The 14162-nt window shown below is 44.9% G+C and overlaps 1 protein-coding gene across 9 annotated transcripts in view; it reads right to left on the minus strand.

The window, feature by feature from the left end:
- The window catches only part of LOC135386389 (amphiphysin-like), a 49942-nt gene that overhangs the window by 13238 nt on the left and 22542 nt on the right, over positions 1–14162 (minus strand). For 2 of the 9 annotated variants that reach the window (XM_064616294.1, XM_064616292.1), the window contains exons 4-10: positions 13700–13794; positions 12483–12578; positions 11777–11887; positions 11616–11701; positions 9255–9449; positions 4774–5682; positions 1736–1794 (exon numbers count right to left, since the gene is read on the minus strand). In XM_064616294.1, coding sequence (XP_064472364.1) covers positions 1736–1794; positions 4774–5682; positions 9255–9449; positions 11616–11701; positions 11777–11887; positions 12483–12578; positions 13700–13794 — 1551 coding nt within the window. Of the gene's footprint in view, positions 1–1642; positions 1795–4773; positions 5683–9254; positions 9450–11615; positions 11702–11776; positions 11888–12482; positions 12579–13699; positions 13795–14162 lie in introns of all 9 variants that reach the window. The other 7 variants (XM_064616293.1, XM_064616290.1, XM_064616299.1 and 4 more) reach the window with 4 other exon arrangements.

A 14162-nucleotide genomic window follows, 5' to 3' on the forward strand; every position in this document is an offset into this window, starting at 1 on the left:
GTACCTATGGACTTGTTTAGTCTAGATAGTGTTAGTGCAAGTCTAGGGTCGTGGCTGCTTGTCCGTGTTAAAACAACCAATAGACATTCCATATTTGATCAACTTGGCCACAAGGACAACTACATTGCAATCACTGAGAGCATTAAACAAAGCCAAATGCTGAAGCCATTCTCCTCTCAGGTGCTCTAAGGCAAGGCATGCCTTGCAGGTGCACAAATGATGTCACATTCTGAGAATCTTCTCGAGCACTTTCTTCTAACGAGTCTTGCAAGGATGCCAAGTGATATCCAGGTACTGTTTTACGCTCATTCATACACTGGTAAGCTGGACAGAGCATTCCCACTACGAGTAACCTTGTTAAGTTTGTACGTTAGATGGTCAAGGAATCGAGACAGGAAAATGTTGTGCCAACTTCCATGGCATACCCGCTGCAATGGCAGCAGTTGGCATGGGAAAAGGAAACTCGTGGGTTGAAACACGGCATAGGTGCCAACTGAAAGTGACTTTCACGTTCTTTTGGGAAGGCAAGCTCTTATGAAGCAGCAAGAATGACAGTGCATGTGTTCATACTGGTATACCATCTACTGGGCTCAAGGGGAGAGACGGATCTCTGAGGTGCTTCCAGCAGAGACCACAACCAGTTGCAATGTCCAAATAATGAGAGAAGAAAGTGCTTCCAATTTGGTCAAAAGCTATGCTGCATCATTAGTGACACCATTTGGTTGACAGATGCGTGAGCTACGTAGCCTCCTACAAGGAGGGTCCACTTCAGATTAGCTTCCACCAGACTTCTCAATGAGACATCTCTTAGATGGTGCTACAAGAATTGTCTCTGTTACTATGGCCTCCATTGCTCTTATTTTTTGCTCCCACTATGGACATTTTCAGTTTTATTTTTCCTTACCAGTGGAAGGAAGAGCACTTCTCCCATTGATATGTCCACCTTATCTTCTCTTGCCATTTCATTGTGACATCACCACCAGCAATGGGGTATCGGCCAGGGTGATGAAACTCCCCATTCATCAGCTCAATATAAACTTGTTGTTTGTCCCATTTCATGTTATGACACGTTCAAACATGATTCAAAATAGGCATCGTAGTAGTTTTGAGTGCCCGATTGCAAACTTTTGTCACACGCGATTCAAAAGAGAACACAATAGTAGGAGGCAAGCGAAGCCCACGTGAAAAAAAGCTCCTAAAAATGTTCCAAGCAAGTTAAAAAGTTGTGGCACCAAATTAAAATATTTCTACATTGTTCAACATGAAGCCAACTTACTCTCTGATTCGTAAGCATGCCATAAAGTGGTGGGAGCAAACAATAACAACGGAGACAGACAAACAGGTGCAAACTACATTGTAGGCCCATCTACGAGAAGTAGGAGACTTATTTTGGAGACATCGCGCACGTTTATTCTTTTCCATTGTCTGGGCAAGAAAGGTTGCGCTTGTACACGAATAATATGTACAAAAAGTGCAGGGTGTCGAGCAAACTGCACAGTTTCTTTTGGAGTGGCCACCTCATGGGTACAAGGTCCCACTCAAGATCTATAACCTTTTCCCAATTACTCGGAGCCTTATGGTTCTTGAAGCCAAAGAGGACCCTATTGCAGGAGGCTACAGGAGGCAAAAGAGTGACACTCACCACTTCTGACAGGAGAAGCCATCAGTGGACTGGTGACCTGTCCATTCGTTTCGGTCACCTTGATGGAAATGTCAGAGTTTCGATCGGTCTTACCCTTGCGGAACTCAATCTCTTCGTACGGCCTCGTCTCCACCTCCCGGGACACCAGCGAGCTGAAACAACAATTCTTCCTATTCTATGTCGCCCCACAGCCATCGCTTGTTAGTCAAGGACATGATTAACATTAGATGGTTACAACGACCCTGCAGAGCCCCTTTGTTCATGCATTGCCAGTCTACACTAACCAAAAAGTCACTTCTCCCCCTAGCTGCTCTTTTCTCTGTCAAAACTCCTTTACTGGTATCTCGATGGCTTTCAATTGGCAAGTGGGCATTTCATTGTTCAGCAAACTTGACGTTTGTGACACACCACATGGCAGCACTGCAGTTGTACATATATGACCATGCATGCAATGTTGATCATGTCCGTATCTAGATAAGTTCATAACAACACAATGACATTTCGTGCACAAAAAAAGATGTAAGCCAAGGCATGGCTCTGCAACTCAGTGCAGCAACTCAGGTTCCATTCCAAAAGACTGGTTATGGGATTATTAAAAGCGTAGGACAAACTTGTGTTTAGTGGTTATCTTTCAAACTGACCAGAATTTGTCTAACTTCTTCATGAAAACAGTTCCCAGAAAAGTACCTAAACACACGCTGCTTCAAATGCTATTGAAAAGCGCCACCCAATCCACCCAATGCAGATGTAATGACTTGGTTATGCAACTGGAATTCAATGTGCCTTTACATTACTTCCTCTTGGCATTTCAGCTCAAGCAATGTATGACCCCAATGACACTACATATTCTATCATAAGCTGGCACAAAGGTATATAATTCCATTTCGTTAACGAGACCGTACTTTAGCTCATGATGAGATAAACCAAAGTTTGACATCTTACGGTTCACTTGGTCTCAAGGTTCAGCCAATGGGTATAACAATAATTGCTCAGACAGCAAAATAGTTTAAAAGCAAAACTAGGTACAACCTAGAACCAGTAGAACCTTTTTATAATCAAGTTTGTTCAACTACTAGAAAGCTTTACAATATCAATAGTTGGGGTTTGCAAACATGGTCTCCTTCACTATATCCATATCTTCACTAATGCAGGTTCATTATATAGAGGTTCTACTGTATTGACAAAAATAATACGAGAACAAAGAGCTTTCATCAAGATGGACCCACTCCATGTACTCTTTTGTGGCAGATCTGTCCACTAATACGTCAGGTTTACTCTGACAGTGGCTGTGCATGTGTGTCACAGATGGATATGACTACAATTTGCCCTAGCCAAGAGTACACCCACACTGATATGACAAACTCTGTGACATCAATCTTGGAATGTAGAGAGGTCTTCAACGATAACAACCCCACATATCTTGGACAATATATGACTGCTTTGCCAGGTCAGCTAATAATTGCATTGTAAGAATAGGATATCATCTTCATGAAATTATGCTCAGCATTTCTTCGTACCACCAACAACATAGTGTTATAAATTATAGCGCGCCAGAATATGGAAATGCACGTTTAATGTGATTGCTTTGCATTGACTCCAGAAGGACAAAGTTCTGTTCCTGCACAACTAGTGCAGCAGCTTTGAGATGGACACTGACGTGTTCCGATTGTGTCTGTAGGTGTTATGGTATTGATTATTGTTACAATATTACAGTATTATTACAATATGTCTGTTCACCATTAAGGGCATTACAGTGTACCAGGGAGGAAAGAAAATAAGGATCGAGTGTGACGTCATTCCACTCGATTCCGGAAGTTTGGGTGAGGAGAAACAACTGGGACAAACAATTCTCCTCTCCCAGCTCACCTCAGCTTGATTTCACTAACGCTGGTTAGCTTCTAATCGAGATCAAGGGTTGCTAAAACTCGAAGTTAACACTCAAATCATTTTCACAAAGGTTAGTTGGTGACATAATGAATGTTTCAGTGACAATACTCCCTTTAGTGAACCAGAGTTCAATTCAGCTAAATTAAAGTAAAAGGACCGTTGACTCGGATTCAAATGTTAAACTGGGCCAATCAGTAGCTTAATCGTACCTTAACTGAACCGTAATTGTTTCTCCTTTCAGTGCACAGCCTGCAGCCACACTGCTACAAAATTCATCGCATCACTCGTCTATCGCTAACATCTCGCTCAAGTATCTGCCAGCTGAATTGTTTGTCCCAGTTGCGGCGACGTCTCACCACAGATTGGTCAGCTCCGGTCACCTGATCCACGTGACGCGCTCTATATGTGGTCACTTCCACTACACTTTGGCGATTCGGAAACAAACAGCTGCGTTCCCTCCCTAGTTTTTCCTTCCTCCTTGCAGTGTACAGACAATGTGCATCGAGCATCATTATGGTACACATGCACTGACCATTACAGGAATGAAGCAGCTGGGGTACCCATTCAGAATGGCATAATTTTTAAACCAACATTTTAGTGACATTTCAATGCTGCTGCGTGCCTACAGAGAGGTGAGCTGCCAACATGCCATGCGTGTGTGCAACAGCCATCGTGCACATGCACCGTGCATTGCGTGTGACTCTTAAAGGAGCATGGAAGTGACATTTAACCTGACTCGAAATCCTGCTTCCTTTGTTAAGCTGTCCTCAAGGAGTCACCGCGCAAAATATTTTCGCTCTGCGGCGTATTGTCAGTGCACAAGTAAAACTTACAAACGGCAGTCGGAAAAATCAGTCGCGGACGAGAGACACGAGCCCCGTGTTACGTTGAAACTGAGCAGGGCCTCTTTTCTTTGTTTTTTTCATCTCGGCTCACGCGGCGCTTATACATGCTTGAGCTGTGCCGTTGGACGTCACTGGTCACATGCAGGAGCCCGTGATACGTCACGACATCTTCTGCTTCGCCGATGCGCTCCTTGGATGTGGAGAGGGTTTTTGAAAGGTGTGCGGAACAGAGCCTTGCGCGCGCTCTGTAGATTACCTGCGCTCATCTTTCGTTCGCAGCAGCTCATTTTATTCGTTGTAGAAAACGTCGCCACGAAACACTAAAAATATTTTTGGGGTCACTTCCATGCTCCTTTAAATAGAAGTGCCTGCCATCCAATCAAATGCTTCCAGGTGTACCTAGCCGGTGGGAGGCTTTTGTCCGCAACGTTTCCGTACAGTCGCTTGTCCAGACTGCTCACTTGCACAGCGGCCTCAGCACGTGTCTTCCCTGCAGCTGGCCTCACCACTAGGTACAGTTCAACCGGTCGGTTCACCATGCTGCTGCTACTGGACATGAGACCTCTTTGTAAGCCGCCGGGCAAGGAACAGCGATCGGCATCCACAGAATCAACGCCCGAGAAGCGATCTACCGAATATCGATGTCGGTCGCGGTATCCAACGCTAGAGACCGGCCGCCTGTCCTGCACGGAACGGTCCACCACCTCCGAAGACTGCTCCGAATATCTCCTAACACGAGCGTACTGAGCTCCCGTATGACTCGCGACAAATCTTTCGGGGGATGCTTCGTTTTCGTTCGTTCCATGTTTCGCTGCTAAAAGTTCGTTTACGCCTTTCGTTCGCGATGCAGAAGAACGCCGCCTGAATGGTGGCACAATTGGTTTCTCGTCTCCTCTTATCCCGAGTGGAACTGCTTTCGACGGCTCTATCAATTCCTCGTGGTCCCTCTTTGAGAGGTGCTGCGTCGAGAAGCTCCTACGAGAGTTGTTGGCTGACAGCTCCAGTGAAGGCCCACGTCGTTCCGCGTACGAGAGGTGTTGTTCGGAATAACGACTCAGCGCACCACTGTGCTGCAGCGGCTGCTGTTGCTTTTGAGGCTCCGCACTAGGTTGCTCGTGGTAGAGTTGACCCACTAAGTCATCGGCTAGCCTCTCGAGAGAGCGCGAACGTCGGTCACGATCAGATTGGGTCCTTCGAATACCCTTTGTTGAATGAATGGAGTGTGGCTGGTGTGTGGCCGGGGTAGACAACATCTTCCCGTTCCGCACAGTCGTGAGTCTCTTCTGGAGGGGCACCATACACTGGCTGCTGATTCCCAAAGTGCAAGAAGGGAAAGAGAAAGAGTTTTTTTTTTCTCTGGAGATGTAGAATTTACTGTTCCTCGTGCTGCAACAAAGCAAAGCTACAAAGAGCAGTATAAACCCCTCAAGTGTAAGCTATTAGTATGGAGGGAGATGTTGGGAAAATCTTCTTTCAACTGGCCGAGTCTATCCACATTCAACGTCCACATTTCATCACCACTATATTTGCGTTCATCCACTCAAGGACCCAATCACCTTACATGAAACACCCTGTATAACCACTACAACCGCTGGACGATTTCATTCAAACTCAGGCACGGCCATCCCCTTTGGGATTTTCCGCATTATTTTTTACGAGTTAACTCGAGCAGTATCGTGAACATTGCCGCTTGTCCCAAGTTCCAAAACAAAGTGGCTCGATGATGATAATGATGATGATACGTGTTTTAATGGCGCAGCGGTAACTACGACCATAATGCGGCAAGACCGTGATAAAAAGCATTAACAGTTTAAGAGAACATGATCCAGCGATTAATTAAAGGGCATAAGGATTCGGTTAAAACTAACGCATTACCAATCAAAAGGCATAAAAGAAAGCTGTAAAACTAGAGTGCAATTAAAAGACCAATATTTTGGAAGAAGTTAAAAACCCGTTCAAATGGCACGAAAGTAAAAGGGAAGGATGGACAGGTAAATGGTATGTGTAAAACTCATGGAAATGACGATGTCGGTGAGTTTCATGTGATGGACATGTGATGAGAAAGTAGCACGCCACACCATGTGAAGAGTGGGGGACCCTCCGTACAGAGTTGTAACATGAAGAGTCAGAACCCTCGTTTTGCTTCGACATACTTTTTTGCCTCTTTGAAGCGCTCTATTCTGGCACCAAATTGCATTCTTCAAATTCCCTGACCAAAACAAAAGGGAACTTGGTGCCTGCTCCTACGTTTTGATACAGATTCCTCATAAAACAGACCATTTATTAAGTATTAGTGAGGCTACCCTACTTTTCTGCCTCAGAGCCTGTCCTATTGGTAAACTGCAACTCATGGCAACGTTGCTGCGGCATTGTCGCTCAACCACAGGTCGGCACTCGCAAGTCGCCGCACATCATCACGGCACTTGTCCGCGATTTTCTTCGACTTCAGCTGCTCTTTTGGCCAAATTCCCTGACAATCCCCTGACTTTTCCAGTCACATCAAAATTTCCTGACAATTCCCTGTTTTCCAGGTCGGAAGACACCCTGTATAATGACCACTGCTTCTATCTTGTATCACATACGCTCCGCAAGTACAATTCCGCAGCACAGCAGAAGAGGGTGAGGGTGTGAAATGACGTGCCACGCTCCCATCGCCAAGGGCCCTGTCGACTACACGACAGAAAGGTAATCAGCAAGGAATGCACTATACGTTTTGTGTGTTTGATGTTTTTTGAAGCGATACAGCATTAAATACGTGTTGTATTTATGACTGTAGTTCGTTGATTTTGGATGTAGCGTCACTATTTTTTTAATTTTCGAAGCGCACGTGGCTGCGTCGAAAATGGAAGAACGCTATTAACCGTTGCTGTTGCCAGGTCCAAACAGCATTCTGTGGCTAGGGGAGTGTTTGTGTGTTGTGCTGGTTTTACGGTGCACTACCAAGGCTCTGCCTTCGTGCGCTGACACGAAGAGCACCCCGGCAGGTCACAGTTTAATGTCCTGTTCTGAGTGGCCCCACAGAAGTTCAAACACTTTACCAAGAAGGAGCCTCATCACTGCCACAGTATCAAGCTCCTGTTGCCTCATAGTGTAAGACGCAAGTACGTACGTGTGCTGAGGCAAGGTTGTCTTCGACCCGTCGTTCACGGTAGCTCAGAGCACTGTAGCTGCCATGTGACAACATTTTCCATTTCTATGAGGACAGTTTGCCCTAGATATTTGTCTACTCCGTGAGACCGTAATCTGAGCACAATGGGAAAAATGCTTGCAAGGTGCTCACACGAACAAACTTATAGAAGAGCAGGGATAGTTCAAACCATTAAACTCCCGTTTGTCTCTCGTCGATAAACCAAGATCATCTCAAACGAGAAGTGAACCTCTAACACAGACGTCAGAGCTGTTTTAGCCCTCCTGGAGGCACAGAGAATGCTCCTTCGTTTACCGTTACGAAGCGCACACATGGTTCCTCCGGCCAATCAGGAGCGTCCTCAAAACGTCACCGTTACGTCATGCGCATTGACCTCGCGGACTTGCGGAGCGTACGGGCTCTGAGGCGGCGTAATATTTGTTTATCTGAATATCGGAACATTTGAGAAAAATTGCGCAATTATGTTGCCACGCAAATTTTGCGTCCTATTTGTCTCCTTATTTCTACCACATTTATTGGAAGCGGTGCAATGAGACACGCACCAAACAAAAGCCTAATCTTTACTTGTTCTAATGATGCGCTGCGCACATTTCTGACTCGCGTCATTCAGCGACAACATTTGTCGAAATTGTGACGAGTACAAAAATTTTGGCAATGTTCACGAATCGCCTGCGCAAAAAAGGCCACGTTTTATTTGAAGAAGAAAAATTATGATTTATGACGAATGCTTCAATTGGCATGAAATCCAGCTGTTGTAACTGCTTTGCTGGTCAGTTACGACGCTCGAAAACTGCTTGCCATCTTTCTATCTTTGCAAAGCCATCGTGTGTAACTGATTTGAACCAGTTTTCGACAGTCGACGAGAAGAAACATCTTCGTAAGTGGTACTTTTCAATAAAGGCTCAATTGACGGGGGCGTTATTTGGGGTTTGAGGAGCTTAAAGGTGTGCCATGTATTATACCCAAAGATAAGTTAGTGGGTATACAAAGGAGTGGTGCAAGTCACACAAGAGGGACAAACAATGAAGACCTCTCCCTTCCAAGATATGCATCACAGTTCCACTATAATAAAGGTTTCTGCCCTTACAACAATAAAACATCAACATTTGTCCAAGGGTCACTTGAGTAACAAAATAGAATGACACCTCCCACAGTGTCATTATGATAAAGTCTCATAGAAATGAGCTAATTTGTGGGGAATACTTCCTTGGCTGTAATACATGGAGTAAGAAACAAAACTAAAATACCACAAACAGCTACAGTTACAAAGCTTGTCAAAGAGTATCTCAAGTTTCCAAATTGTTTCAGAAAACCTCTTTCATTACATTAATGAAACTTTTACGAGTGCGCAACAAGGTGGCCCATTTTAACGGTTGCACAGATAAAATTCTTCTAGGTGAAACCATTCTTCATGCACAAAAACACGGCGGATTCCAAAGTGACCTGGTTGTCACACCTTGTTGGGAGTAGCAACATCTTCAACTTGACTGGCAGGAAAGTACGTGTGCAAAGCCCTCACCATAACGGACTAGGCGAGTAACAACGCACAATATTTGTTGCGCCTTACAATTAAAAATGGAAAATGGAAACGAAAAGTTGCTGTAAGCAGCTGTATGATTGCTGTAATGCATTTCCTCTGGCAACAATTCCCCTCATTTAAATGATACAGATCTGACGTGGCCCATTGTCCTACCATCTGTAACACGTTAAATTACAAGTAGAAAGAACTCACTTTTGCAAGCCGTAGGAACGTGGTGACGCGTTGTCCAGGGTGATGGGAGGGAATTTGATGCCAGACTTTTCGCTCTCTGTGGACAGCTTCTGCATCGTCTCCATCAAGAAAGTGAACACTTTAGAGTTTTCGCCGTGAAAGACGCCTTCGGCAGAGAAGAATGTTTGCAAGTTGGACACCAAGAATGGTATCCGGCTGGAAGATAAACACGTCTTACCCTCTTGACTCAAAGAAAAAATATTCTCTCGCCTCACATTTTTCGTGCACTCGTCAAATACAACGAATAAAAAGACCCAGGCATAGTATTGCACGACGTAACAATGAAACAAAAGTAAACACAAGGCGAGGAAGCAGATGAAATAGCACACACGAATAAGGTCATCGTGTTTGCGTGATTTACCTCGTTTTTCTGCTCGTTTTATTTGTGCAAAAGAAACACCATAGATATACAGTCATGTCTCGCTTATCCGGAGTCGAGATATCCGGAAAACTCCTTATCCAGACTACATTACCGAGAACGAACCTGCTACCATTGAATTTTGCCTCGGTTATCCGGAATTCGTTATCTGTATCTGGACAGCAAGTACGGGGGAACGATCTTCCAGGACATAGGTCATTCTGATTCGCTTATACGGAGAAGTCACATCTCGCTGGGGCATTCTATACTGTTCGACTCCCCTTTCTTCAGAGGTACCGTCAAATACCAGTAAGTTTCTAATTTGAACGTGAAAGCAGTCCGACCGATGCGTCTGCGAACCAAACACCCGCGTTGCACCATGCATAGATAACAGAAAAGTTTTCCTCAAAGCTCAGGTGGCGATTGAACAGTACTGCGAGTTTCAGTACATCGTGATAATGATGATGATTGTAATTTTTATGCACGAGCAATTAAGGCGCGCCAAAACAGTGATGTGTGTGGCAAAGTAAAACCAAATCATCTCACAATTTCATGCGTAAACCACAGTAAAAGGAAAGTCATACGCTTATAAAACATTTAAATAGCCAATATCTCTAAAAAAGTTTCAAGTTCTCATGTAGGGTAAAACTGGTTCATCCCCAAGCAATAGACCTTTCGAGAAAAGCGCCCACGCCCCCAAGTGAGCAGTGCAAGGCATCTTGGGATGTTTGAGAGACACTGCTCTGTCATCTGCTTTTTCCTGACACATCACGTGTGATGTTTAGCTACGCTTTTGCTTTGTGAGCAATGAATGTCGCGTACCGGTGACCTCCTTTGAGCGTTTAAGGCATAGAAAGAGCGCATGGCTTGCTCTTGAGAACACTCGCTACCTCTTCCGCGTCCGTTACAACCGGCAAATTCTAAAACGAAATGCACTCGCTTTCACAGAGAGATGCAACCAGAGCGTCTACGCAAGCACCAGCAGCAGCAAACGGGAAACTGGCGCTCCAACTTCCCATGATACCTCGGGCGCCACAGGTGGTGCTGGCTTTTCTCAAAAGGTCTATAGAGCAGGGTGAAAAGGCACTTGATATCGATAAAAGCAATTGCGATAACGAAACGTAAGCGATAGCATTGGTGGTTCTGCGCGCGCACAAAACATAGAGCCTGGTGCATTGAGCAGAACCATCATGTTACCCCTTACGTACGCAAAAGACTCAATCCATTTGGTGACCGTGGCAGTTCTAGAGAGTCCAGGGTCAGGAGGAAGAGACTCCTTTCCCATTTTCTCTCTCTGTTTTTTTGTTTCACCAGGCTTTCGTTCGGAATCTACCGGTGCAACGAGAGCCCGACATACAATGTGCACTCGGCGAGATTCGACGACGGCGTGGAAGTGTCGGACGCCGATATTGTGAGCAACGTGTCCTGCCGTGCACAAGATGGCAAAAGCGAAACTGAAGACGATTTCGCCGAGAGCATGCAGTGTGCGCTCTACGTGGCAAGTTTTCAGATGCACGTTTCAAGCACGAGCGACAGCGGACAATCGCACAAAATTCACATTGACCTCATTCATTTTTCTGCATATTCTTGCATGGTTCTCTAGTTCGACCTTCGGATAATTCCATCAAATTTCGCATTCCCGTCAGGGTCCAATTAACGGAATATTACTGTACCGCTTTGTACGTACTTTTCCGTGCGTCTGCTAGGTACACGTTAACCAAGTTCCACTGCGGTAAATTTTTGTTGTCTTAATATTTCGGACGACTCTATCTGTAGTTGTACCATGGAGCTAAACTAGGTCACAATATTAGACGTCTAGCAGTTTGCCGGACAACCGACAGAATTGTCAGTGACTCCCCAATGGAGCCTTCCTCGAGCAACTCAATGTGTTTGAAAATGTCGCCAAACATGCTAATGTACACTCAGTGAGTTATATTCTAGTTTGTAAAAAAGTTTTGGCTTACCTATCGTACAGTGCAGGGAGCTCGTCGTGAAGTTCGTTGTTGATTATTTCGTACATTTGTTTCGCCTGTTCCAGTTCCTCTCTGGCCTTTGAGAAGAGAAATGGTATCATTAGATGTTAGTGCACCAAGTAGTAGACAATGTCAAAGTAGACGTCACCCACTTTGCCCAATTTGTAGTCGTCTTTCTTCTTTGCCGAGTTCCTGAGGCTCTCAACACTGTGCCGACATTTGTCGTAGTCCACCAACTTGCGGCCTCGCTTAGCGATTCTTCCCTGTCAATGTGAAAATGTCCAAAGAAGGGTTCACTCTATCGGCTCCATGCTCAACAAAGCAAGTTCTTTTTCTTCAGACAGTCTTTATTGATATCAAGGGCGAAGAAACATGCGCGCGCAAATATATGGTCCAATTAACGCACGTAAAGAGCCCCTGGGCTTTCCTTAGCCAATTTGTTTATTTGCAGGAATACTAGCCGGTAGCTATGAGTGTAATCAGCTTGACAAGTCTACTGCACGCAGAAAACAGACAAATTCAGGGTGTCTACCAAACTGCAGCCTTCAAATTCCCTGACTTTTCCAGGTTTTCCCAATTATTTCGAGCGAATTCCCTGACAAAATCAAAAGGGAACTTGGTTCCTGCTCCTACGTTTTGATATAGATCCCTAATAAAAAACACCATTTATTAAGTATTAGTGAGGCTATCCTACTTTTCTGGCCTCAGAACTTGTCCTACTGGCAAACTTCTGCTCGCGGTAACGTTGCTGCGGCATCGCCACCCTAACCACCTCAACCGCTAACCGCTCAGCCACCCTAACCCCCTAACCACCCTAATGTAGGTTACCCTCAGATCACAAAGTTGCTTGTCACTCACCCTGACGTCCGCAAACTGTGTGATGTAACTGTTGAGAGGCATCATTACTTGGTCGTTGATCTTGCGGTGATAGTCTTCCCATAGAAGTTCTAACGTCTGTCAGTACAAACAGTATGTTTCCTTCAGTGCCACACCTCATACAATATGATCATGGCTGTCAATTACTCTATGCAGAATACATTACGATGGCTTCACTTTTTGCAGCCATGCCGGTGCTGGAATTCTGAAACACATGTCTCATAAAACAACGAGTTTACGCTTCCCCACAAGGAAAATGTGGGAAAAAAAAAAAGGTTACGTGCTGCCGAAGCATATTCTCTCATGTTTCCAAGATATGGCATTGGCAGTTAATTTTACATAATGCTAAATTTTGCACTATCATTCGCTTTCTTGCGGGGACAAATCTGGTTCTGTCTTGTGCCTGAAGTTGACAGTGCTGGGCTCGTAAAGAACTCTCCCGAAAGGAGTTTCATCGGAACACAGGAGAGTGAGAACATTGCCCTATAACCTTCAATACATGGTGGAGCGCCCAACCAAAAACGAACACGAGGAACACTGACTTTCAACAATATTTATTACGAAGCAACCACCAGCTTAAATCCAAGTACACCTTCTCCTCTTCAGATAGGGACTTACTTTCGCAGGTAACACACCCCATTTGGTTGGAAAAAAAGATGCCTTTGCACCCACATTCCCTGATACAAATTATCTTCCCTCCTCTCGGTCCTGTACTTGTACCCATTCAGTTGAGTATTCATGCACCTTCCGGATTGTCCAAATACCCAAAATAATAAATTCCCCGCACAAGTTCTATGAAGGACAAACAGGGTGGTGCACGAATACTCGACTGAATGAATTTGTATCAGGGAATGCAGGTGCAAAGACATCTTCAAAAGAACTCGCGTCAAATTTTGGTAGATTTGCCAATCAAATGGAGCGTGTCTTATCTTACTAGGAAGCTAAGGGTGGAGTGTGTTAGCTCTGAAAGTAGGTCTGAATAGGAGAAGTTGTACTTGGATAATGAAACTGGCGGTTACATAGTATGTAATAAATACCGTTGGAAGTTGGCGCTTCATTTGTGTCGCACCTCAGTGTTCCCTGTTTGGTGTCCTACCACATAATGGATATGCCAGCGAGCCCAAAGATCAGCGTAAACCGCAATATTCGTTTCCTTTGCGTGGACGGAGGAAAAAATTTTGTCCACAAAGTAGACGTACCTGCGCTTTTACGGGGATCTGTTCGTGGCCTACCCATTCCTGCTCATAGATCTCGCTGAGTGTGTCCATCAGGGCTTTGCTCGCCAGCTGAAGGCCTGGAAACATACTCTTTAGGATAAAACTCAACTGACAGACATTTATGTGGCAAAAGTGTACCTGCACATCTTATTACCGTATTTACTCGCGTAAAGCCCACGCTTTTTTTATTTTTATTTTGAGGGGGTGCGGCTCTTACACGACACAGGCTTGCCAGAACTGCAACATCGCCGCAGATGCTACCCAGAGTAACACAGCGGCTAATAACTCGCGAATGAAACATTTATTTAGTAATAATCGTACCTCTTAATAATCGTCTTCATCTCCATCGTTTCCACTCGTGTTGTCATCGTCACCACATGCATTACTGTAAAGCTAATCATTTCGTTTGACACCACAAAATCGTTGTTCCTCGTCGTGCTCACGT

Source organism: Ornithodoros turicata, chromosome 2, assembly GCF_037126465.1.
Source record: "Ornithodoros turicata isolate Travis chromosome 2, ASM3712646v1, whole genome shotgun sequence".
NCBI lineage: Eukaryota > Metazoa > Arthropoda > Arachnida > Ixodida > Argasidae > Ornithodoros > Ornithodoros turicata.